This window comes from Ochotona curzoniae, unplaced genomic scaffold (genome assembly GCF_017591425.1).
Source record: "Ochotona curzoniae isolate NIBS_2020 unplaced genomic scaffold, NIBS_Ocur_1.0 patch435, whole genome shotgun sequence".
NCBI lineage: Eukaryota > Metazoa > Chordata > Mammalia > Lagomorpha > Ochotonidae > Ochotona > Ochotona curzoniae.
Window position 1 is genome coordinate 346,113 of NW_024467012.1, and position 27,684 is coordinate 373,796.

At 38.5% G+C, this 27,684-nt stretch overlaps 1 protein-coding gene across 1 annotated transcript in view; it reads left to right on the top strand.

Moving 5' to 3' along the window:
* Positions 1 to 5,427: 5,427 nt before the first annotated feature.
* LOC121167970 (phospholipid-transporting ATPase ABCA3-like) overlaps positions 5,428 to 27,684 on the top strand; it is a 55,941-nt gene continuing 33,684 nt past the window's right edge. The window contains exons 1-10 of the mRNA XM_040997701.1: positions 5,428 to 5,534; positions 6,983 to 7,235; positions 10,743 to 10,864; positions 12,307 to 12,469; positions 15,961 to 16,217; positions 17,234 to 17,350; positions 17,580 to 17,697; positions 19,509 to 19,682; positions 22,905 to 23,086; positions 26,143 to 26,277. Of these exons, the coding sequence (XP_040853635.1) occupies positions 5,475 to 5,534; positions 6,983 to 7,235; positions 10,743 to 10,864; positions 12,307 to 12,469; positions 15,961 to 16,217; positions 17,234 to 17,350; positions 17,580 to 17,697; positions 19,509 to 19,682; positions 22,905 to 23,086; positions 26,143 to 26,277 (1,581 nt within the window). The 5' untranslated portion in view covers positions 5,428 to 5,474. The remainder of the gene's footprint in view (positions 5,535 to 6,982; positions 7,236 to 10,742; positions 10,865 to 12,306; positions 12,470 to 15,960; positions 16,218 to 17,233; positions 17,351 to 17,579; positions 17,698 to 19,508; positions 19,683 to 22,904; positions 23,087 to 26,142; positions 26,278 to 27,684) is intronic.

Below are 27,684 nucleotides of genomic sequence, written 5' to 3' on the forward strand. Positions count from 1 at the left end.
CAGTGCTGCGGAGACGCCTGCCAGCGCCAGCCCAGCCTCCGAGGGCGGGACAACCCGTCCCACCCCTCAGGCCTGACTCCGCCCCTCTGCCCCACCCCGACTTCTAAGAGTGGGCGAGGTGGGTCCCCCAAAGCTAGGGACAGAATCCCGGAAGCAAGCTGCAAGTTGGTGTTCTTTGCGTCCGCTTTTCTCAATTCCTGTGACCAGTTGTAGTAGCCACATTCTTTGAAATGTTAGTATTTGTGGCATCATCTGGCCTGGGGAACGAGCGATGGTGAGAAAGAGCATGGGCCCCTTATTATTATCATTATTATTATTTTGAATCATTACCTGCTGCGAAGAGATCTTCGATTAAAGGAAAAAGTGAGTTCTTGAACACTTTCCTTTGCAGTTCTGTCCCCTTCTGGAGTTTAATCCCAAAGATTCCATCATCCTCCCATCACCCGTTTCTCCCAGGGTAAGTGCCTTCGCTAACCTTTGCCCAGGGCAAGGTGTACTGGCCTCTCACACAAAGTGCCAAAATGCAGGGTCTTTTCTTCCAGGAGTTGTGAACCAAATCAGTGATAGGAAAAGCAAGTGTCTTGGTAAAGAAAAGAGGTCCTTTTGACCTGAATTGGTTAGATAAGGGTGTTGGAAAGGAGCTGGAAGGAAAAACTAACGTTTGAAATAAAAACAGCAGCAATAGGTGTTTGCTCTTAGCGCTGGTAGTTCAGGGTCTCACTCAGTTGCAGAGCAGTCTCCGAGGCGTATACGCAACATGCTTAACTTTGCAGTCCAGGTGAAGCTCCCAGCTCTGAGAGGAGAAAAGACCTTTTTTTTTTTCAAAGTTACCCTGCAAGGCAGCAGAGGAGGTAATTTTCCTTATATGACTTTGCATAATGTCACCTGGATCTTCATAAGGTTTCAGTTGCCAACTTTAGTTTCCAACAGTAGAAAAGAAATTCCACTACGGAGCTAGCTGGGATGGGAATGGATTCTTTCTCGTCCCTAACCTGGCAGTAACAGCACTGGTGCTAGGCACACTAATTAGTTAATTCTGAATACTAGAAGATGAGCATTAAGGAATAGACACTGTCGCTGCACCGGGGACTGCTGGAGCAAAGGAACTGCACAATAAACTCTGCCCTGTCCCTAGTACTACAGGGGCGAGAAGAGGATTTTTGAAGTGGGACATCAGAGCTTGTGGGGTTAACACACTTTGATCCGAAAGGTGTTAGGGATTTTAGATGCAGGCTGGAATTGAGTTTATTTTCTCCTTACTTTTTAACTCACTGGTGTGATCCACTGGATATGCAAATATTCTATTATCTCAATTTGTTCCTATGTTTTTTTTTATCAGAGTGCTACTATGTTTCTGCTGGAATCTCAGCATGGGCAGTAAAGGACCAGGAACTTCACGTTTAGTAATTCCCAGAGAAGGGCTCTGATGTCAGGCAGACTGGATCTAAACGTGACTCTGCCATGGTATAAGCTGGACAATCTCAAACAGGAGACTTACCAACCCTGACCCTGTTTCCTCTACTGTAAAATTAGATATTATCAGCAATATTGGAACACACCTTCCAGAGCTGTGATGCATAAATGAGATCATTTTGCCACTTGTGTAGTGCGTATGTATTAAATAGGTATTATTATTAAGTAGTATATGAAAAAGCATTGCTAGGTATTATTGAGTTTATTATTAAAACAATAAAACTACCATTAGCAAGAAAGGCTTCACAGAGCAGTAATGAACTTACTAGTAAGGAAGAGGCTGGAGTCGCTGTCTCTTCCCAGTTTCCCTCTGTGCCCTCTCCTGGACTTTACAATATTTTTATCTGAAAATTTTAATATATACATACACTGTATTGAAATACTTCACTGAACTGGTTTCCCCTTATATCTGGTCGGACACCGGGGGAGCCAAGGCCGGGCTCTCACCCCTCACGCGTGGCTGCCCCTCTCGCGTGCCCTCGGCTCTCCTCGTCCTCCCGGCGTCCTCCTGCGTCCGCGCCTTCGGCTGGCGCGAGGCGGCGTCCACACAGCGGCTCGCGGGGCGCCTGCGCGGCGGGGCGGTTGAGGCGGCGTTGGGAACAGGCGTCGCGCGCGGTGGACGCGCGCCCCTCAGCGGCGAAGGCGGACGTGGCGGCAGCGTCGGCGGCGTCGCCTCAGGTGGTGTCCTGGCCGACGGCGCAAAGAAAAAGCCCGCTGGGGAGTTCAGGTTGAGTTTTGTGTATTTTCTTCGTCACAGAGGTTGCCTTCACGAGTGGGGACTGTGGCTTGTGCGTGTATCTGGCTGGTTCTGCTGAGAAGGCTGCAGTTTTAGGGAGCCCTTGGCCGGAGTTTTCTTCTCAGGCCTGAGGGGAAAAAAGAGCCCCTGGGGGGAATCTTGCTACTACCTGCTACTCCTTGTTGGCATCTTGGACAGCTGGAACTCAGTGGGACTTGGGAACTTGGCTTCTATTTTGGTTCTCATCTGTGTGGGTCTTCTCTGTTACATAGAAATAGCGTTTTAGCTCGCAGAGTTTTTCTTAAATATGAAGTTTTGTGTTCAGCTGCCGTTTCTTTTTCTTTCTTTTAACATATACTTTTGAAGTATACAATTTAGTGGCTTTTACTACATTTACAAGTCTGGGCAATCGTGGTCACTATTTCCAGAGCATTTTCTTTGTTTCCCTCCCCCCACCAAAAGAAACTGGTGTGTGGGTTGTGAATTCTGACAATTTTGTAGAAATAGAAGCATGTAACAAGGCCTTTTTGAGTGTGGCTGTGCCCTCCTGGCTTATCTCTAAGGTTCCTGCATCTGTGTGGACTTCATTCCCTCATAAGATATGTAATATTCCATTGAATCGTGTACCACATTTTGTGTGTTTGTTTTCTTTGATGGGCTTTTGGGTCTCTTCTGGTTTTGCTTATTATGAATAATACCACTATGAATATTTCTGTACATGTTTTTGCATGAACTTTTGCCTTTTACTTTCTTGGGTGTGTTTATAGGATTGGAATTAGAGACTAATTCTGTTTAACTTTTTAAGGAATTTCCAAACTGTTACTCATAGGCAATGTATCAGTGTACATTCTCACTAAAAGTGAGTGGAGGTTCCCGCTTTCCACATTCTTGCCCCTGCTTATTTTCCATTGTACCTATCCTAATGGGTTATGAAGTATCATCACATTGTGTGTTAATGTGTATTTTTCTAGTAACTGATTTTGTCAAGCATTTTTTCATAAACATAATGGCCGGTTGTATTAATTTGGAAAGATGTCTACTTCAGTCCTTTTATTTAAGGATGTCTATTACTGAACAGGATTCTCTTTTGTGATTGAATTATAAGATTATATATCCAGGATATGAAATTCTGTGATGTATATGACTTGCCAAAACTTTATTCTTTGGGTAATCTTTGCATTTTTCTGATAGTGCTCTTGATGCTGGAGAGTTTTTCATCTTGATAACGCCTATTTTGATTTTCTTCGGGTGTTCTATCTAAGGATGACTTGCTAAATTCAGATCATGAAGATTTCTTCCCAAGTTTTAAGGGTTTATTGTTATTTCATTCAAATGCTGATTTCACTTCCTTTGGATAAATTCCCAGAAGAAGGATCACAGGATCATATCACTTGTTTTATTTATATAGTATGAGCACATTTCCCTGTATTTTCCTCTTGTAGCTTGATGGTTTCAGGCATTAAGCTTCGATCCTTGATCCATTTTGAGTTGATTTTTATGTAGGGTATAAGGTGGGGGTGAGAGTGGACATCCTTGTCTGCTTCCGGATGTTAGTGGAATTACTTAGATTTGCTCTCCTCCTTCCAAGCTTTCCTGTCTTGGCCACCACCCCATGACCTGTGAAAGCAATAGAATTATTGCTGTTCCCAACTCAGGACACAATTCAGTTGCAACTCTACAGCTGATTGAGTCTGGCACTTTGACTGGCGGAAGGGAGGGAGGCAACATGGGGCAAAATAGTTGCCCAGATCCCCACCAGCTTCCCAGGCTGGACTTGAAACCAATAGGGAGCATGGAATTTCCCCCTTGAAGTTTTCAGTAGTGGGGGCTATTACTTTGCCCTCGGAGGACAGTACCCCCTACCCTAGAGCTGGAACTGTGTAAACAAAACAATGCCTGGCAATGGTGCGTCTGTCTTCTCTTATTGCTGTTCCATGAAGTCTCTGTTCTGTAATTTTCATTGAAAAGATCTTTTACATCGTTCGCTAAATTTGTTCAAAAGTATTTTAAAAAGTATTTCTAACATTGTGTGTGTAAAGGCTATAGATTTTTGTGTGTTGATTTTATATCCTGCAACTTTACCAAACTCGCCTATGAATTTCAATAGTCTCTCTCTTTTTTTTTCAGTAGTCTTTTAATAGTCTTTCTATTTCCCAGTATTTAGGATCATGTCATTTGCAGATAGTAATAATTTGACTTTCATCTTTGCAATTTCTATCTCTTTTATTTCTTTTTTTTTTCCTAATGGTTCTGGCTATAATGTTCAGAACTATATTGAATAATAAAGATGAAAGCAGACCTTTTTTGTCTAGTTTTTGTTCAAAATTATACAACTTGTTAAACAGGATCTGAACCCAAGTTGCCTGTGTTCAGATTCTAGATTCTTAATTTATTTACCATACTTACCGTACTGTTGCATCTATGAAGAGAAAGTCATGATTGTTTTGAATTGATCTCACATTTAACATGGGGCATGACACAGAGTAAGGGTGAATTGATACTTACCCTTGAAATTTGTGAAACTCTCTCAGAGCCTAAACAAATAACAGGTGACATAATGCATTTGTGTTTTACATCTTTCTTTGTTAAAGCAGCTTTATTTATTTGAATGGCAGAGTGACAGTGAGAGAAGGATTTTGTTTTTTTCATCCACGGATTTACTCCTGAAATAGCCACAACATGCAGGGCTAGGTCAGGCTTTGGCAAGGAATTGCATCCCAAGTGGTGCTTATCCCATTGCACTGCAATACTTGCTCTTGTACTTTATGTCTTCGTGAAAATAAGTTGCAGGTTATTATTCTTTACATCAGTATTGCCTAATGTCTTTATACATAATGTAAATCCTTTGGTGTGTACTTAATGGATTAATGTGATGCATATAGAAGCAGACAAATAATTATTTCAAGCATGTTTTTTTTCAGAATTTGTGAAAAATTATTAAGTAAGACTGAATATTTAAGCTTAGTGGATAAGATATCAGGTAAGGTGCTTGTGTCCCAAGTTGAAGAATCAGGGTATAACAGGAGGTTCTGGCTCTTGAACGTCCAGAGGTACCAGTAATGGCTCCAGCCACTTGGGAGTTTTGGATTGAGTTTCTAGTTCTTGGATCCAGATCACTATGTTTCCCTGCTTGTCAAATAAAAACGCAAGAGCAAAACAATCAAGTCATCCTTTTAATTGATTAAATTTAATATTCCTGCAGGTGACTTAAACATTTAAACTTTATTTCCTTCTTAAGAATTGAACTTCTATTGTTTATGATCAGATGACTTCATCATGGCCCATACAATTTTCAGCCCTCCTCTGGAAGAATTTTCTTTTAAAGGTAAGTAGAATTTTGGGGAAATGGTTGAAAAGGCTAATGAAACCAAAGGGCGATTTTTTTTAATAGCATATTCACCTTCAATTCAGTCTCTTTTTCTTTCCACTCCAAGGCTAGAGGTAGCACTTAATCTTTTAAATTTTTATTTTTGCTGACATGTGAGAACTATACATATTATGGGTTACTGTCCTTGTTTCCTTATATGTATATAGTGCATAATGTTTAATTCAAGGCAAAAATGTCCATCTCCTTAGAGACTGAACATTTTCAAATGGTAAAGATATTCAAAATCCATTATTTTAGTTTTTTTTAATTGGAGACAGATACAATACATTTTCATTACATATAGTTAGTCTACTGTACAATAGTACAACAGAATTTACTACTGGTATCTTACTATAGCTTAATTGGTTTTAGTCAACCTTTCCCCATTCTTCCTACTACTTTCAATTCTGTGATAGCCACTGTACTGTAACTTCTGTAAGATAAACTTTTTAATGTTCCACTTTGAGTGATTATGTGTGTTATCTTTAAGTGCTTGACTTGTTTCACCTAACATAATGAATTCCACTGATTGAATAGAATGAATAATAACATTATTTACAATCCTTGTACGGTCTTTAATAATAAAGATTAATTTTCCCACTGCCAAGTTCAGTGCCATTTTTAAGCTGAAACATTGCAGTGTATAAAAATGTTACACTTATTTCCAGAATACATTGAAAATAGTGAAGTGTAGGGATTTTTAATTATGCCTGAGACTGGGCTGGGACATGATGCTACCTGATGGGGTCTCTCTAACATACCAATTCCAACTTTGGTGATCACCAGCAAACTGGAACCTGCAATTCTGCAGGCACATATTTTCCAGTATGATATAATCTAAATTTCATAATGCCAGGCAAGGTCCCAAATGTAGCTAGGAAATTCCAAATGACCCTGTGGTCCTCAGAGAGCTGGTAAGCACCCCAGGCCTCCCAAGCCCTCCAAGAGTAGTCCTGCAGCCGGGAATGCTGTACTGCTAGCTGTTACGTAGCAATGATTCCACCTTAGTATTGCACACAGTCAAAACCAAAATATCATAAAAGTACTATTGGGCCTGTGTTCTTCTGTATTCTTTTCTTTCTACTCTGTCTAGGCAGGAGACTACACCAGACTTGTGTTTCCAAATGCCAGTACTGCCCTCTTGAAGTTTTGGGCTGCAGGTAGAGCACACACAAACCATAAATTGAGAAACTTTATACCTAGTTTTTAAAGAAATTTCCGCACTGTTTTTCACAGGAGCTACACTAATTTACATTTTCATTAATAGTGTGTAAACTAGGGAACTCCCTATTTTGTAGAATAAAAGAATGATATGTTTGTATTGTGTATATGTTGTATGTTTATAGGAGTATCAATACATATAGATAATTTTAGGGTAATTAACAGTCTTTTGTTTTCCTTCCTAGGGTCGACAGATAATTGGTCTAGTCGTGGAAATACTCTTGACATTTCTATTCTTTCATTTGATCTTGACTATGCGCAGAAATGCGCAAAGCCCACTTTTTAATGCTTCTACTTTTAATCCTGTTTCATTCAAGCTACCCAATTCCATCACTGTTATTCAACCTGAATTTCAAATCGTTTATGTGCCTTCTAATAGTGAAGTAGCAAAAAATATTACTGAGTGGGTGAAAAGAGATTTAAAAGTCAATTTCACAGGTTAGAACTTGTAATATCTGAGGGTTTTTAAAAAATTTTTTTGGTATAATGTGTAAGGGTACTTCAGTCATGTATGAAAAATGGTATTAAAAGATGTTTATTTTCTTTCAAATGTTCTTGACATCTGTGCATACCAGGGATCCTCAAAAAGGTCACAGAAAATATGAATCATGGAAAAATTGTGCAAGGATTTCTCATCCTGGAAGCCCTTCCATTAGCATGGGAGAGGAAATGGGCTTAACTTGATTAAACAGATCTATGAAGATTGGAAGAAGTACATGCTCTTTGAAAAAAGCAGTGCTGGGCCTGGTTAAAGTTCTAGTCTTGTACATGCACAAGGATCCCATATGGGCACCGGTTCTAATCTTGGAGACCCCACTTCCCATTCAGTTCCCTGCTTGTGGCCTTGGAAAGCAGTGAAAGATGGCCCAAAGCCTTGGGACCCTGTACACGCATAGGAGACATGAAAGAGGCTCCTGTCTCCTGGCTTTGGGTCGGCGCAGCTCCAGCTGTTGTGGCCTGTTCGGGAGTGAATAAATGGATGGAAGATCTTCCTCTCTGTGTCTTCTCCTCTCTGTATATCTCACTTTCCAATAAAAAAACAAACCAAAAAGCAGTGCTAATGCAAATATTATATGGATAATAAACAATCAGGAAGACATGAAGCCACCAAAGGAAACTAATAAACTAACAAAGCAAGAAACTCAACAAAATGGAGGTCTGCTAATAGTCTGAAAGAAGACTTAAATTGTCCTAGAATCTCAGTAAGGTACAAGAAAACACATATGGACAAACTGAGTGAAGTTAGGAAAATGATGCAGAAAAAAAATGAGTAATAAAAAGAAACCATAAAAATAACCTAAGATATTCTTGAACCAAAGAACAAAACACATCTGAAAAAAGTACACTTGGTCGTGTAGCAAGATTAATGAATATGAAGGCAATCATTCAAAATTAACCACTTAGAGGGAACAAAATAAAATAATGTTGAAAAGGGTGATGGAAATATAAGGGTCTTACGGGACACCTTGACTGCATGAATTATGCTTGAATTACGTATACAGAAGAGAGAACAGGAAAGAAAGCTAAAGAATGATTTCCAAATCTTGGGGAAAGGGTGAGGAAGATATGAACATGCAGATTCTTGAAGCTGTAAAAACTCCAAGTAGGATCAGTGCTTAGGGATATTTTTGAGGCCTTATATAATCAAAATTGGTCAAAAGCTAAAGACAGAAGGAATCTCAAAAGCATCAAGAGATGATAATCTCTCATAAAAGGCCATTTCCATTAGGCTGACAATAGCTTGTCAACAGATACCTCGCAAGCCAAAATGAACGATATGATGAACTCGAAGTGGCACGGAAGAAAACTTAGCAATTCATAATGCTGTACCCAGCAAAGCTGTCCTTCCAAAGTGAAGGACTTAAGACATTCCTAGACAAACTGAAAGGGTTTATCACGGCCAGATTGACCTAAAAAGAGCTGTAAGATCATTTGTTGAGTGTATCACTGGATCTGCTTCTGAGTGAAGCAGAGTGAACTGAGTGCTTGCTGTATCATGATTCCCAGCAATCAACTTTTCCAGCCGCTGCTTTTACATCAGGCTTCAAATTAGCACGCGATTGGGAATTTATAGGGCAGACAAGTAGTAGTCCTCTGAGCCTAACCAGAACTGAAAGCATTCCTTCTAGCTAATCAGTCCACTTGTGTCCGAGAGCTGAAGCGAAGCACCAGCTAGGCCTCTGGCTAACGGTAAGTAAATCAGGGACTCAAAGAGCATAGGCTTTCATGTCTAAAATAATAGACATGAAAAAGAAATGTTCTCACCACTATTAAGGTAATTTATTGAAAAAGGTGAACAGATAGCATCAGGAGGAATGGGAAAAAACTGCAAATTTTTCCTGTAAAATCCCATATAAGGCAAGGATGCCCATTCTCACCCCTGCATTCAGCACAGAACTTGAAGTACTAGCAAAATCAGACATGAAAGAAAGCAAAAGGGAAGAAGTAAAATTGTATTTGCAGATGACTTTGTCCTTGAAGATTCAACCTAAAAAGAAAGAAATTCAGCAAGGCTGGCGTAGATAAATCAACATAAGATGAACTGTATTTCTACAAACAATGATTGGATAAGGAGATCAAGAACACAGTATCATTTACATCAGAATCAAAAAAGAAACATTCAGGGATCAATTTAATGGAAAATGATAAAATATTTATGAAAGCAATTGAAGTCCCCTAAATGGAAATATGTTCATGGATGAAAAGAATTAGTATTCATTCATACAATGTTTATACTACCCCAAAACATTTTATAGATTGAATGGAATTCTATAAGAAATTCCAATGGCATTTTTTTTTTCATAGAAATAGTGTAAAAGTTAATGTGGAGTCTCAAATTCTGAATGCCATTTTATTTGAAAGGGAGAGAGAAAGAGTGTGGGCTTCCATCCACTGATTCATTCTCTAGTTGCTGGCAACAACTGGAGCTGGGCCAAACTGAAGCCAGGAGTCCCGAACTCGGTCTGGATCTCCCACGTGAGTGTCAGGGCCCCAACTACTTTTAGCCATCACCTTACACGTAAGTAGGAACTGGAACTGGAAATGGAGCCAGGACTCCATCCTAGGTTGTTCCATAGGGGATGCAGGCAGCACAGACTATTTTAATTGTTGTACCAAATGTCCACCTCAGATAAAGTTATACAAAACATTTAATTTGCTAAAATTAATAATTTGCTTATTGATAAAGTATAGGATTTAAGAAAATGGAGACAAGGAATAAAACATGTGCTCTCCTTTTCATCTCCCTTTTCATCTATAGAACCTAAATATTTCATCTCTTCAACCTAAATATTTCATCTCTTCTCTCTTCTTCATCATCTTCTTTTTAATTTTGTTTTTATTATTAGCTATGTGTTGTGTTAAATTTTAGCAAGATTTTTTATGAGCTTGAAAAAGAGGGAGCGTATGTAAATTCAGGGTCCTATGTGCCTATGTTTCATCAGGTTATAGATATGTATCTGGAAGGACCAGTTCCCTGGATTCTGTTAAAACAAAAACAAAGCAAGAGAACAGTGTTAATCACTTAAATTTTAGGTAAAGATTATATGCTTTTGCTTATATAGCAAAAGGAAAAGTATATTGTTTCGTTTAATGGATACAAATACTGATGTAACTTCTAGCCAGTGTGCACTGAAATCATTATAATTTTAACTTTGCTGATTTAATTGAATATTTTTATATCACTATTAGCTGTGTATCTTCTTTTTTATAACAAACATTTTCAGATTTTTAAAATTAATATTTCTATTACATTGGCTATTTTCCCCTATTGCATTATGTGAATAATTTATTTTTCAAATAGGTATTATTTATACGCTTTTGTACTCTATAGGGTTAAGGTGGTAAATGATGTCAACATTTAAGCAATACTTTGAAATTTATGATATCATGACAGGATTATGATATGCATAGTAAAGGTTCATCATAAGAGTTTTGTCTTTACAGTTCGTGGCTTTCCTTCAGAAAAAAAATTTGAGGATTATGTTAACAGCCAAAATTCTCCTCCTGTACTGGTTGCCATTGTATTTGATCATGATTTCCAAAACAAAGACAGCTTGCCGCTTCAGGTGGGGAAGTTTATATAAAGACCTGATAATATTTTTTTTTATTTAAGGGATTTAGTGAGATATAGGTAACAGTCCCATTTTATAAGTGGGAGAAATTGTAACTTGTCCAAGAATATAACTGTTCACTTACAAAGAATAGAAATTTCAATCTAGGGGATGGCATATTGGCTCAGCTAGTTAATCCTTTGCCTCCAAGTGCTGGCATCCCATAAAGGCACTGATTCTTGTCCTGGCTGTTTCATTTTCCATGTAGCTCCCTGCTTGTGGTCTAGGAAAGCAGTGGAGGACCCTGCACCCACATGGGAGATTCAGAAGATACTCTTGGAGATCATTTCAGTTGGGGTCATTTTGGTAATTTTGGGAGAAAACAAGTGGAGTTACCTGAGCTACATACAGGAGCATGTGGGAGTGTGCTGTCAGCTGGGAATTTGAGTTTTCTAAATATGAGACATATTCACTGGCAGGGGTTAGTAATCTGGCTGTTTTGTAAGATGCAGAAAGGAAGCTCTGGATGTGGTGCTTGTTACTGGGTTTGGGCTTCTGAGCAGTTGTCATGAGCTGCAGGTGGGCGTGGTCCCGACGTTGCACTGTGCAGCAGCAGCCTGGGTAGGGGGAGGCGTCATTCGGGCCGCGCTCTTTCCTCGCTAGTAATACAGCTGTGTGTTCTTGGCAGTTCCCTAGATTTGTCTCAGTGCCTCTGAGGAGTGAAGGATTCTCCCATAGCAAAACCCTCTGCTTACTTTTTGCCACTATCACTAGTCCTTCTTTGAGCTGACCCTAACCTGGGGTTTGTGGCAGTAGAGGCAGATTGTTCTTTCACCTCTCGGTAATACAATCTTGATTCTCTTTATAGCCCTCTCTCACGTTCCCGTGCACAACAAGGCTTTGCCTCAAACACTTAAGTTAGCTGTTAGTTCCTTATTCTTGCTCTTTTCAGTCATTTTACTGATGCTGTTGCCCTTTGTGCATGTTACATTCTGCTCTGTGAACTACGTAGAAGACTTTTTTTTTTCCCCAAAAAATAAGATCATCTTGTCTGTGAATTGTTGGCAGCTTTTCGTTCTGTGGTGGGAGGTGTAGTGAAGCCTCGGATTTGCTGTTTTACATCTGATTGATGTCCCTCTAAGGGACTTTTGATGTTCTCTCGGTAGGCGTACCAATTCCAGGTCTAGAAAAAAACATGTTCACAGTGGCGATGAAGATAACATGATTGTTGTCTTTGAAACTCAGAAGCAAAATGTCATAAAGATCACAGTGTGTGGCTACAACCTGTACTGATTGCGCTTTTGGAGTGTATTACCAGCCTGTGTGGTGGAATCCTAAGTTATTATACTTCCCTTAAGACACAATTTAAAAATTAATGCTTTGTTTCTTTTCACTAATAATATTTGCCTTTTAATGTTCATTGGTTTAAAGGATTTGTTTTCTATTGTTCATTCTAGGTAAAATATCATCTACGTTTTAGTAATTACACTTTTGACCGTAATAGTTTACAAAGGTCAACCTTGAGTCGACAGTCAGCAAGTTGGGATACAGCATTTCTCTTTCCAGAAGTGCCTACGCTAGGGCCCAGGAACCCGAGAAGGAGCGATGGAGGAAATCCCGGTGAGTAAACCCTTCAGCACACATTTTCACATTCTTACTTTTGGTCCTCGCCTTGCACGCCCGGGATCCCATATGGGCGCCGGTTCAATCCCGGCAGCCCCGCTTTCTTCCAGCTCCCTGCCTGTGGCCTGGGAAAGCAGTCGAGGACAGCCCAAAGCTTTGGGACCCTGCACCCGCGTGGGAGACCCGGAAGAGGCTCCTGGCTTCGGATCGGCATAGCATCGGCCGTTGCGCTCACTTGGGGAGTAAATCATCGGACGAAAGATCTTCCTCTCTGTCTCTCCTCTCTGTATATCCGCCTTTCCAATAAAAAAATAATAAAAATAAATCTTTAAAAAAATTATCCTCTTATTACCTTAACTAATTTCCCAAACTTTGCACCCTTATGCATTTACGTTGTCCTACCTGTCTATATGGTCCTAGATTTTCATCTGCTGAGTGGACACATATCTTGAATATTAACATGGCCTGTATTTTATACCATTTTGAGTTGAATGATTTTTTTAATGACAATTTTAAATGATTTTTGTTTTGCAAATTACCTTGAAGAAAAAAGAACACCAATAAGGGTTAGGTTTTTAACATATCTGATGTTTCTCTTTAGGAAATTATTCAACAGTAGTCAAAACTACATGTACTTGGCCATTATCAGTGAAAAATGTAAACAATAGAAATGTTCTGTATTCAAGACCTGGTTAAGAATATAATAGACTATTTGATATATTAAAAAGCAGCTGTTAAAAATTAATGTTCACTTTGCTAGTGTAGACTTTTTAAAATATTTATTTTATTTTTTATTGCAAAGACAGATATATAGAGAGAGGGAGAGACAGAGAGGAAGATCTTCTGTCTGATGATTCACTCCCCAAGTGACCATAACTGCGCCAATCCGAAGCCAGGAGCCAGGAACTCTTCCAGGTCTCCCATGCAGGTGCAGGGTCCTAAGGCTTTGGAGTGTCCTTGACTGCTTTCCCAGGCCACAAGCAGGGAGCTGAATGGGAAGTGGAGCTGCCGGGATTAGAACCGGCGCCCATATGGGATCCTGGTGTGTTCAAGGTGAGGACTTTAACCACTAGTGCTATTGCGCTGGCCCCAGTGTAGAAATTTTTATTAGTTGTGTTTCTTCAAATATATGAACATGGAGTGTGTTTCCACTATTTGTGTCTTAAATTTCTGCCAGCAATTTTGTTGTTTTCAGTATTTTCTTTATCTCCTTCATTAACTTTATTTCTAAATATTTTATTTTGTTTGATATTACTGTAAATCAGATTGTATAAGTTTTATTTTGAGCTTTATTTATATTTATTTTTAAAATGTATATTCTTTTATTAATAAAAGAGAACATTTCATGTATTTTGTAAATACAATTTAACGAATATACTTACTTATATGTTCAGTGTAGAGTGGTGTCTTAATCTGTTCCCAGCTGCTGTAATAAAATATCAACAGACTGAGTAATTTGAAAATAATGGAAATCTTTAGTTATCACAATTCTGGAGTTTATGAAGTGTCAGATCAAGGTATTACAAGACTCCTTACCTTGCAGAGGTTTGCTGAATGCTTCCAAACCGGCAATTTCTTGGGACAATTGCTGGGTCCTTACATGGTAGAAAGTGAAAAGGGCAACAGGGATTTAAGTACTATATTAACAAATTTTCTTCTAGTATTCCAGAGTTTCTGATATGGACTACTTTATAAAGGAAAAAGATTTATTGTAGCTCATTGAGCTGGAGATGCAAGGTCTTGGGGTCTCCTTTGAGGATAGCCTTCTTTTTGGCAGTCCTTAGATGACATAAACTCATCATGGCAAGAAATAGAGATGTGTGTGTGTGTGTGTGTGTGTGTGTGAGAGAGAGAGAGAGAGAGAGAGAGAGAGAGAGAGAGAGAAGGGCCTCTGATTCACTCAAGGTGATTCTACTCTAATGCTCTTACCTAATCGTATCATTTCCCAAAGGCCCCCACCTCTAAACACCATAGTTAGATTAAGTAGCTGCCATTTTAATGTTGTTGACATATGACTTTGGGAATTAAATGTCTACATGAGTCTAGGGGAATTCACCATAAAGAAATGATAGCGTTCTGTCCTTCGTCCACCAAAATTCATGTTCTTTTCCGACACAACCATTCCATTCGCAGCAGTTCTAAAGTCTTAGTCCAACATTAATAGAAAAGTCTAAATTTTCATCTGAGACTAAAGACAAACTCTTAAATCCATTAGTCTTGTAAAAATAATAATTAAAAAAAAATCAAGATTGGGTACTTCCAGGATCTAATGTCAAAACAGTCATTTCCAAGGAAGGTATGGGAAATGAGAATGGAGTAATTGGCTCTAATCCAGTTTCTCTTGCATTACTTTTTAAAGGTTTGTTTGTTTCTATTTGGAAGGCAGTGTTACAGAGAAAAGGGAAGTCAAAGTGAAAGAGACAGAGAAAGAGAAAAAAAGAGGGAGAGAGATATCTTCCATCTGCTAGTTTATTTCCCAAATAGCCACAATAGCTGGAGCTGGGCTGATCTAAAACCAGGAGCCAGGAGCTTCCAGGTCTCCCACATGAGCGCAGGTGACCAAGGACTTGAGCCATCCTCTGCTGCTTTCCCAAGCCATAAACAGGGAGCTGGACTGGAAGAGGAGCGGCTAGAACCAGAACAAGCATCCTTTTAGAATGCCAGTGCCATGGGTGGAGATTTAAGCCATTCACCAGAGCAAAAGCCCCACATTATATATATATATATTTTCTTACACAGCAAGCTGAAATAAGTTCTAGCTGTAGCTAAACAACAAAGTGCAGGCTGTTTGGAGGACTCCTTTTGGCTGTGTCATTGTGTGGCAGGTAGCCTACTTTCTGGCACAGTCCTTCAGCAGTACAGGGTGTCACGTGATGAGAGACAAGGAGTGTCCATGCCTGTCTGTAGCTTTGTACATCCACCCTTTGTAAAACAAGTAAGAATCAATCATGGGAGCTCTATCCCAAACATCATAGTCATAAGTTTCCGCCTTAATATAATCAACATGTATTTTTGGGAATTAACTTTATGCATGAATTCAGAGAGAGACAAACCATATTGAATCATAGCAGATATTTCTTTGGTCTGTTTTATAAGAGCACTAATCTCATGTGTGAGGGCGGAGCATGCATGACTTGCCCACTTAGCAAAAGGTTCTACCTTTGGCCACTGACACACTGGGTATGAAGTTTGAACATTTGAATTCTGAGGGGCATGTATGTTGAAAGTATAGCAAAAGGCCTTGGTAGTATGTGTTTGAATTCTCCTTTAGTTTGACTAGTGCAATTGCATAAAACAATGGTATCATTTTTCATGTCCTATGTAGTTTTGGGATGATGGTAATACATTTCCATGTGATGTATTATATGTTAGGTCCAGAATCACAATAAGTGTTTTTGAAATTATTTTATTCTCTGAATTGGGATTTTTCAGTTTTTCCTGCTGTTTCATAGTATACTGTCGCTGATGATCTTTATTTTCTCATTTAGGGTACATCAGGAGAGGGTTTCTGGCTGTGCAGCATTCCGTAGATAAAGCTATCATTTCATATCATAGTGACAATGCTGGAATAATCTTGGCTGGATTGAACATTTTTGCTAGAAGATTTCCATATCCTGCCTATCACCATGATAATTTTATGTGGGTTTTTATAGGTTTATTTCCTTGGATTGTTGTATTTGTGTTTTCTCACAATGTACTTAGCATTGTTGGGACCATTGTGTCAGAAAAGGAAAGCCGCCTAAAGGTAACTTCATTTTATTTGTTACATTTTGGGCCTATGGGACAGATGTATGTGGAAGGTTTGATCATGCCTATATATTTAGCACTAGTGAATTTTGTTGCTGTAACCATGTGCAAATTTAGGTCAATGAGACCTACCCTATACCATTTATCAATTTTCTGATGTTTTCTTTTAACTAAATTCCTGATTTGGTTTGTAGTTTTATTGATCAAACTGCTATTTTTAAAATATTGCTATGGAGATGGGTCAAAAAAGTCAGTCTCACTCATACCAATTACATGCTTTTGTACTCTTTGAATATTAATTACCAAAAGGCATATATTAATTACCTTTTTGGGGTGTCTTATTTCACTAAGCATAATGGTTTCCAGTTGTATCCATTTTGTTGCAAAAGACAGAATTTCATTCTTTTTATGGCTGAGTAGTATTTTATAGAGTCTACATGTCACAAATTTTGTTATCCTGTCTTGAGTTGATGGGTATCCTTGTAATATAAGTATATAAACAACTCTCTCATATGCTGATTTATTTTTATTTGGGTAAATTCCCAGGAGTGGGATAGCTGAGTCATATGGTAGCTCTGTTTGCAAATCTCTGAGCAATCACATACTTTCCTCCATAATGGTTATAATATCTTACATTTCTTTTTCTAAATTTTTTTTAAAAGATTTATTTTTCTTCTGACTTATTGCTTCCTCGGGGGAGGGGGAGACAGAATTAGAATAAGGGCAGTCATTTTGCATTTAAAATGTTTATTTAAGGATTCTTTACATCAGAACCACAGCTAGTAATTTATTGGAGAGAAGATCACCAGACTTACAAATCTGAGCTGAAGTTTCAGCTTTGTCATTTCCTAGGAGGATAGTTTTGATTAGTCACCAGACCATTCTGAGCTTTGGATGTTATGGTAGTTACCCTGTTTTAAGTCATTGTGGTAATTAAATTTGATAATGCATGTGAATGTATTTTGAAAATCAGTAATCGTTTTTCATATTTGGTTTGTGTCCACTTTCCCATAGGAGTATCAGCTCATGATAGGACTCAGTAATAGTATGCTTTGGGCTGCCTATTTTGTCACGTACTTTATCATGTATGGAATTATTATCCTTTTGCTGTATGGAGTTCTATTTCTCAAGGCAAGTAATCAGTTGTAATACAGAGAATTTCCAGTTAAACTTCAAGATGTGTAAAGTAATTGGGGTGGGGCATGCATTTTAGTGGCATTCTGTGAGAAATGAATTATTCAGTTAATTTGTATCTCACTGAGCAGTGTGGCCCAAACACCAAATGTTTGTTTTCCTATCCTTTTGTTTTTGTAATATTACTTTGAATGTGTCTAAACCAGATTCCTGATTATTTTGCCAGCTTGCTCATGAGAGAGTCCTTCAGTACAGTGACCCCTCAGTCGTTGTTCTGTTTCTCCTGTGTTATGTCACCAGCTTAATAATTTTTGCTTTTATGATTAGCACATTCTTCACTAATGGTGAGTGTAGAACTTCTTTATATTAAACTATTCATGCTTGAATTGATTTTTTTAAAAAAATTTAAGGATTTATTTATTGTTTATTGGAAAGGCAGATTTAGAGGGAAAGAAGAGACAGAAGGATCTTCCATCCAGGGTTCACTCTCCAAGTGGTCTCAGTGACTGGAGATGAGCTGAGCCAAATCCAGGAGCAAGGAGCTTCTTCTGGGTCTTCACGTGTGTGCAGGATCCCAAGGCTTTGGGACACCCAATACTGCTTTCCCAGGCCACAAGCGGGGAACTGGATGGGAAGTTGAGTAGCTGGGATACTAACTAGCGCCCATATAGGATCCTGGCATGTGGAAGACAAGAATTTAGCCACTGGGTAATTGTGCTGGGCCTTAAATTGATCAAAAATTTGAGAGCTCTACTTATAGTTTAGATGACACTTTTTATGTATCTTCTACTTAAGTTGTGAGTAAAGAGGAATAACATGCATGTGAAGAGGTCTGAGAAGTACAAAGATCCATGAAAGTTAACATGCATAGAATGCATTTGAGAGGAGTTTAACAATCAAGATAAGGTCATATGTGACCGGCAGATATAAACCTAAATGGAGTCATATAGAAAAAGGCGCTTTATTCACTGAGGTCGCGGGATAATTTACTATGTTCCTAAATCATGTTAGATACACAAGCACACACACACAAACACAGACAAACAAATAAGAATTATTTTCCTTCTCTTTTGTGTTTGACAAGTGAGGAAGAGGAGGAGCATATGTTTCTGGGGGAGATCCAAACTCTTTTAGCTAAGGGATTTGTAGAGTATTTTTTTAGGGACCATTATTTTGTTATTTAAGAAATAAGGAAATGTTCCATTTCAGACAAGAGGTTTTTCACCATTTAAAAAAATTTTATGTATCATGTGCTGAATAACTGAAAATTATTACTTTTCTTTTGGCCGTTTAGGCCACAAAGCCTATGAAGCAAGCTATTTTATGGCCAAAAAAAAAAAAAAAATTACATTGCACTGGTGTTTTTGTTTTTTTTAGCAATAACACTACAATCTATGGGTGGATCTTACAAAACAGAGAGTCATATTAACACATAACAGCACAATGAAAGTATGGTTATAAAAATTGTTATACCAATGTAAGAAAGACTAAAATGATATGCTGAAGAATGGTATAATGTAGGCAGCCAGCAATGAATTACTTCATTAATAAAACAATCATTTTTTTTTTCTGGGGTTTTAATTTCCATTTAACCCTCGCAACTCCTAATGCCTTTCTGCCTCTGTGGGTTTACCGATTCTGGATATTTTGTATGACTGGAATCATATACAGCCACTTTCTGAGTTTAGTGGGGAGTATTAAAATTTCCTGTCACGCAGTTGTCCTTAATACTTTCTAAGGATTGTGTTTCTTGTATTGGTTATAGTAGTGTCTTGTTTTAAATCTCTGAGATTTGTTAGGCTTAGTGGTGATGAACACAAATTAAAACTTTATTAGCATATGGATAAGTGCTTTCAATGAGAAAATATTTGCAGTATTAGAAGAAGGAGGATAAATTACAAGATTTCTTCCTTGCATCATTCATTTATCTATTTTAATTCAAATAAAAATATTTATTGAGCACCTACTTTGTGTTAGGCACTATGCCAAGTACCAGTGATACAGCAGTGAACAAAACAAAACCAAACAATTTTACTTTTTATAGTTTACATGCTAGAGTTATTTTGTAATAAAGTGAAGATATTTCTATTTCAAGATTTTGTAAAAAAAAAAAAAGATTTTGTAGCTGTGTAAACAGATTCTATCTTCTTTTCAGCTTCTTTGGCTGTCGCTATTACTGGTTTTTTCTATTTTGTCAGCTTCTTTCCACAAGTAATCATTGTAGCTCAGTATGCACAAATGAGCTTCACTCAGAAGATAACTTCCTGTCTGATTGCAAATATTGCGCTAGCTATTTGGATTGATTTACTGTGCAAGTCGGAAATGAAAAGTGAGTCTCTCTTTGCATAAGTGCTTTTAATGGTTTTATCTCTAGAAAGAAAAGGCAGGCAGTATGCAGTTGGTCAAGAGGTGGGGAGCAAAAGAACCTTTTTGGCCTTTAACTGTGTTGTGTTGAATAAAAGTGGTAAAATTGGACATTCTTGCCTTGTACCCAATCTTAGGGTGAGAAGGTGTGTTCTTTCAATAAGTATAGTATATGCAATATTTATGATAGATTCTTTTAAAATAATATCCATGATGCGTTATTTTCCTCATATCTTTAAATGATCTGTCTATATTCTCTTAAGTATCATTGAGTTTTATAGAATCATTACTTGAAGTTCTTTTTAAATCATGATCTATTTCTGGAGATATACTGTGATCCTTCTGAGTTTTCCTTGCTCCTGTTTCCTTGCTTCTTCACATTTCTTGTGTTTCTATGTTGGTCTCTGCTTTTGAGCTCAATGTCTGGTGCTATCTTCTTTTTGGCGTACCTTTCATTGAGAAAGACATATATTTAGATGAAATGTGGGATGTTAGTTGAGTCATTACTTTTGGCTTTGGTTCTAGGTAAACCTTGAAGTGCATCCTGCATGTGACTTCTTCGGCTGTAATCAGTGTCATTGTCATCTGGTGGGACAACTTTCTAGACTTCAGCAGTTCACAGAAGTAGTGTTGTGATTCTGCAGCAGTTGTGGGCCTCCAAAGGAGCAAATTCCTTATGAACCTGTTAGAATCAAGTAGCAGGCACATTGGAGTTCGTGACTGCAATAGCTGTGATCTTGAAGTGAAGGACAGCAAGGGGGGCTGTTCCCAGATCCGGATTTAGTTACCCTGTGTAATTCTGTGATTGAGGCGCTGAACGTCAGCACTCTGGAGCATAGGGAGATGAATGGAACCTATGAGTGACACTGGGGCTTATAACACCAATATCTGCTAGGATATTGGGTGGGATAGAGATAGGGTGGGAACTTTGTCCCCAGGTCCCACAGAATAAGCTAAGGTGACTGGCGATTTTATAGTCAAAGACTCAGAGCTGTGACCTTATAAGGTCCAACAGGGTGTTGGTGACACTGGGACCTCTGTCACCAGCATCTGCAATTTTAGCTATTCAAGCTGCATATAAAACCATCCTCAGTCACTATGCAACAAGTGATTGGTGATATTATAAGCTACAGTATTTGGGTATAATGAGTGATGGTACATTACCCTGTCTCATGAAGATAGAATGGGCAATGCAGAAACAACAACCATGGTTCTGGAGCCAAAAAATGTGGGTGTAACCTGTCCCAGATCCTTGTGGGGCAATCTTTGGATATGCTGGGGATTATGAACTGGTAGCTGAGGGCTTTGTCTAATGGAATGCAGTTAGGACCTATCCCCAGTCTCACGGACTTAAGAGTACCAGTTGTAGCAATCCCATCACTGAGATGTGGAGGGCATCTTACCTAGATGCCTTGGAGTGAGCACATTGGGTTCTTTAAACATTTTCTATCTCCTCAGTGATATTCACAATGTGTTCACACATTTTCCCCCTAGTTTCTTTTAGTTAGTAGTCTATAGTGGATTTTATTTAGCTTTCTTTTTTTAAAAAACAAAGATGCAGTTGTTTTAATTTTTAAGTTATAGTTTTACAGAGAGAGAAAGAGAAACAGAGAGAAAAGTCTTGGTGTCTGTTGGTTAACTCCCCAAAATGGCCACCATGACCAGAGCTTAGCATATCCAAAGCCAGGAGCTGAGAGCCACGAACCTTTTTCTGGCCTCCTACAGGAATGCAGGGGCCCAAAGACTTCAGTCGTCCTCTGTTGCCTTCCCAGGCCATAGCAGAGAGCTGGATTGGAAGTGGAGCAGCTAGGGCATGAACCAGCCCTCATCTGGGATGCCACCAGTTGCAGGTGGAGAATTAGCTTGTGTGCCACCATGAGGTCTGTTATTGAACAAATTTAACACAATAGAGTTCTAGTCTTTTCTAATAAGTTTGATGTTGATTCATTGTGGATTTTTTTTATCAATTTAATATCATCTTGTGATAATATTGTCTGGAAATCAAATTTTCTCTTTAGTGTTAACTGTTTTTGCTTGTTGAGGGCTGCATTTTTCTGTTTAGTGATTTTTCCAGACTCTTTTTGCTGTGTCTGTATTGTTTTTGTGTCCCTGAAACTTCTGTTCTCTCACCCAGTGATTTGCTGTAGAATTTTCTCAGGTGAAGTTAAACAAGCATATAAACCCCAATCTGTATATAAATACGCTTTATTTTGGGGAATAGCAAAGAATAAGATTATGAGTATGGACACACGTGCACAGACCAAAATGGTCTATGGTAACTTTGAGGAGCAAAGGAAAAGGTTTGGGTTTTATCAGGGAAAGAGCAAATCTATGTAAGATGTTTTTAAAGAAAGTTTCATTTGTACCTGTCACATAATGCTAGAATAGATGAACCCTGATTGCTGAGTGGCCAGTTATTAGGTGAAAACTAATCTCATGTCATTGCAATCTATTTCATTGTATTAGTGTATGAACAGCAATTAGGCAGTTGTCTTTGGTAAAGAAACAGCTTTCTGTGATTTGTAGGTAGTCACCCCAAGTTTTTCTGTGCACTGGTTTGTTGTCTCTTCACTCTATGCCAAAGGTTTGGTCAAGCTGTTTTCTTTAGTTGTCTGTCAACTTGTTTTAGATGCATGAAGTATAATATCTGTCTCTAATCTTAATCGGAGTTGTTGATCCAATCTCCCTCATTGCTACCATAGTTCAGTGTCTTAAAACCATTTATGTACCTTTTAGTGTACTTTCAGTTCTATTAAGCTAAATTGTGGGCATGATGTATGGCTGGAGAGAATCATAGTGTATGTATGCCTTCACTTGTGTGATGATAATATGTAAGGGAAAGAAAGCCTACTGGAGTCCTATGATAAGTCCCAGGCTTTTGGTGAGCCTGTTTTCCTGGATCATGAGACTAGTGCTTCTCAGTTTTCCCCTTTCTTATGACTGGTTGGATGGCTAGAAGGGATTGGAGCTAGTTTTGGCCACCCAAAGAGGTTTCTTACGTTGTCATACACTTTATTCTTCTCTTAGACAACCTAAAATCAAAAATATCGTCACATAGTAAAAAAAAAAAAAAGGCAATACCTGTCTTGAGACATTGTTCTTTGTTGTTTAATCATGTAGCAGTCAGGTGATTTTTGTTCTAGTCATAGTTGAACATTTGAAGTAACTATATCCTATTATGTTTCAGGGATTGGAGTCCAGTGGGATAACCTTTTTTCACCTGTGATCCCAGGAGACACGTTCACTTTGGGCCATGTGTTTATAATGCTTTTAGTTGATGCTTGTTTGTATGGCCTTGTGACCTGGTATATAGAAGCTGTCTTTCCGGGGGAGTATGGTGTGCCCAAGAGATGGTATTTCTTTCTTCAGGTGAGTCTTAATGCTTTGCTGTTTAGAGAAATCCTAGCACTTCTGTACCTGGTTTGTAGAGCCATTGCCTTTAAAAAATTATTTATTTGGAAGACAGGGTTATACAGAGAGAGGACAAGAGAGAAAGAGGAAGAGAGATGTTTTATCCATTGGTTTACTTCCCAAATGGCTGCAAGTGCTGGGCCACACTTAAGCAAGAAGCTGGGAGCATCTTCTGAGTCTCCCACATAGGTGCAGGGGTTCCAAGACTTGAGCTGTCCTCTGCTGCTTTCCCAGACCATAAGCAGAGAGCTGGATTGCAAGTGAGGCAGCTGGCATTCAAACTAGCATCAATTTGGGATGCTGGAACTGTAGGCCATGGCCTCACCTGCTGTGCCACAGTGCTGATCCCAGAATATCATCGTCTTTAGTACCTTCCTCATGGTGTCCCACTCTTATGTACTGAGACAGGTATTTTATTTTCCTATCTCAACTAAAACTATTATTGGTTAACTTTGTAACATGTATCATAGAATCAAACATTTGGTGAAATAATACTCCTTTGTGTATATATGTCATATGTTTCTTTTAATCTGTTAATCTGTTGACAGGTACATGTTGGCTATGATCAACAGTTCTGCAATAAACATGGGAGTACAGGTTTTTTTTTTTTTATATGCTGAGCTCATTTGCTCTGAATATATTTCAAAAATGGAATAACTTGGTCAGATGCTGCATTTATTTTTTATTTTGGGGGGAATATCGTATTTTCTTCCATAATGGCTATACTAATTTGTGTTCCCAACAACCATGTGTAAGGGCTCCATTTTCTCCATATCCTCATGAGTTGTTTAGAAATTTTTCCCATTTTAATGCTAGCCAGTGTGTTTGTACTGAGATAGAATCTTATTGTGGTTTGGGTTTAGTTTTGCTGAAGGGTTGTGGTATTGAGCATTTTCTAATGTATTTTTCTTTCCAGAATTGTGTATCCAGACCTTTTGCCCACTTTTTAACTGGATTGTTTTCTTGTTGAGCTTTCTGAGATTCTTACATATTCTGGATGTTAATCATTTATCAGATGAATATTTTGCATTTTCTCTGATTGTTCGAGTTATCTTTTCACTCTATTGATTTTTCCTTGGCTATACAGAATCTTCTTCATTTGATACAATCCCATTTGTATATTTTTGCTTTTTCTTCCCAAGCTTTTGGGGTCATATTTAAAAAGTAATCATCCTTACCAATGAAATACCAAGTATTTCATCTAATTTTTGCTCCAACAGTTTAATAGTTTCTGATCTTAAATTTAGATCTGTGATACATTTTGAGCTGATTTTTTTTAATAGGATGAGAGATATATGGGTCAATGGGAGATCCAGATTCAGTGCCTTGTGTGTGTATCCACGTTTTTTAAAAATATTTTTTTATTGGAAAGGTAGATTTACAGAGATAAGAAAAGACAGAAAGATGGTCTTCCGTCTTTTAGAGTGACTCCCCAAATAGCCTTAATGTCCAGAGCTGAGCCAATCCGAAGTCAGGAGCCCACAGCCAGGGGCCAGAAGCTACCGGGTCTCCCACACAGGTGCAGGATCTAAAGGCTTTGGGCTATCTTCTGCTGCTTTCCCAGGCCACAACAGGGGGCTGGATGGGAAGTGGAGCAGCTGTGACATGAATTGGCACCCATATGGTATGCTGATACCGCAAGGCACATTGAACCACCACACTGCCCCTGGGTCTCCACGTTACCAGCACCATTTACTAAAAACATTGTTCTCCAATATATATTTTAGGCATCTTTATCAAAGATCACTTGGTTTCAGAGTCATTGGTTCAGTTCTGAAATCTCTGTTTTGTGTCATTGACCTCTGTGGCTACATTTATGCCAGTGCAGTGTGTTTTTGTCTCAGTAACTCTGCATATTATTTAAAGTCTGATATTGTGATATCTTCAGCTTTGTTCTTTGTATCCGTGGTTGTTTCAGCTACTCAAATTTATTTATGTTTCTATTTGAGTTTTAGGATTATCTTGTCTCTGTTCTCTAAAAATGTCATTTTGATGGGATGGCGGTTAACACTGAATGTGTACATCACTTTGGGTAGTATGTTCATTTTAATATTAGTTTTTCCAATCATGAGTATGGGAAATCTTTCCATTTTTAAATCTTTCCATTTTATATATATGTAGTTTTATAAATATGTATTATTTATATAAAATTAATATCTATAATATAGTATATATGTGTGTATATATATATATATATATATATATATATATATATAACTAAATGAGGGAGGCTTTTTTCCTTCTTAAGTCTCTGATGGTGAAGAAGGCAAGCACAGGTTAATGCAGTTTTGTGCTGTTCTTCTGAATTATGGCACCAGGCCAGGCCATACCCAGGAGACAGGATCTTCATTTGGTTCTCCCATGTGGGATCTTGGGCAGGTACTTGGACCATCCTCCATCGCTTTTCCCAAGCCATTAGCAGGGAGCTAGATTGAAAGTTGAGCAGGTAGGACTTGAACTGGTGCTATCAGGGATGCTGACATCACAGGCAGCTACTTTACTGGATATACCATAGTGCTGGTCCCACATCGAAAGCATTTTGATTCTCCAAGACAAATTGAAAGCTCGAGGAATGATTAGGGATCACAATGAGACTGGGTATCCAAATGAAAAGGCTTGATGGAACATGACGCAATAATTTTTACTGTGCCATTTTGAGATTATTTCCTTTTGTCTCATACATTTATTTGAAAAGCAGAATGACAAGAACATGAAAAGGGAGAGGATAAGAGTTCTTTCTTCTATGGATTTACTCTCCAAATGGCCAGAAATGGCCAGGGCTGGGACCAAGTTGAAGCCAGGAGCCAAGAACTTCATCTGGGTCTTCCATGAAGATGAATCTTCTTCTCCTACACGTACTGGATGGGAAGTGGAATAGCCAGACTCAAATTAGCATGCTAATATGGATGCTGGCATTGTAGGTAGTGCTGGCTCCTTGGACAGTATCATTTTAAATAAGTGCAAAAATCATTTCATTTTTCATTGATAAAATTATTTTGGTTTTATTCTTTTAGAAATCTTACTGGTTTGGGCATCCAACCTCAAAGATAAATGAAAATATTGAGCTTTCAGATTTTGAGGAAAGTTACTATTTTGAAGCTGAACCTGTTGGTTTGGTGGCTGGTATCCAGATCCAACATTTGCGCAAGGTATTGTTTTGTAGGTCTTTTCTGAATAATGGTAAAAGTTAACCTACAATGTAAATGAAATGTTTGTCATAGCCCTACCTGTACTCCTGTGTTAATTTAAGGTGTTAATTAGCACGTTTACTAGCTTAGACAAGGTAAAAGTGAAATGCATGAAAACAGAATAGAAATCCACCTGTTTCCTGTCTTCTTTGGTTTTGTAGGCGATAATTATCTCTTGTATGATTCTTCCATGATAAGCGGTAGAACATAGTTATGATTCTGATAGATATGCAGATATTCACTTCTGTTCACTCTGGTTCTATTTTGTTTGACAAGCTTTATGATGGGCTTCTGATTGAACACTCTTCTGTCCAATCCCATTTATCTGGATCAACTCAAGTCATGACTTATTTGGGTAAACCTTAGATTTTCTAGCATTCACCTTACTTTGTAGGGGCTTCAGATTAAATCAAACCTTTAATCTCACAAAGCCTTCCTCACAGAGAGGAAGGTCTTCTGTCTGCTGGTTCGCTCCCAAGTGGAGCTGACTCTATCTAAAGCCAGGAGCCAGGAGCTTCTTCTGGGTCTCCCACACACAGGTGCAGGATCTCAAGGCTTTGGACTGTCCTCAACTGCTTTCCCAGGTCACTAGCAGGGAGTTGGATGAGCAGTGGAGCAGGTAGAATGTGAAATGGAGCCTAAGGGATCCTGGCACATACAAGACAAGGACTTTAGTCACCAGGCTACTGTGCTGGGCCCGTATTTTAAGTTTTTAATATGGATTGAAACTTAATGGAGTTATATAATGGAACATGATCTTCAGTTGTTTCACCCAATATACTCATTCATATCTTACCTCTCTATTTTTACTTCTCTGCAAGTTTTCCTTTGAGGCTTTCCCTGAATTAAAAGTACTTAGTTCACCACTTTCTAGATCTTTCTCCAGATTACAAGATGGTGGATATTTGGCACAATAGTTAAGATGCCACTTGGGACAGCTGTGTTCCGTTTGGAATATCTGGGTTCAGTTCTTCTCACAGTTTCTGAATCTGGCTCCCTACATCCTGGGAGGCAGCAATGATTCTTCAAGTAGGTGGATCTCTATGCCATCCATTTGGGAGACCTGGTTTGAACTCCCAACTCCCGGCTCTGGCCTTGAACCATCCCTGGCTGTTGCAGCCATTTGTGGAATGAACTGGTAGATGGAAGCTCACTCCTACCCCCTTTTCCGTATCTCTTCTTTCAAGTAATTTTTGAAAAAATAAAGACATATAAGCATTAAAAATGGGAGAAGAAAAGCATTTTATTAAATACAGAAAATGCTTAATATAGTTTAATATGTATACATTGCCAATTTTTATAAAAACAGTTGTGAATGAAGACTGACTGGAAATCTTTTTTATATTAAAATGTATATAACATAAAATT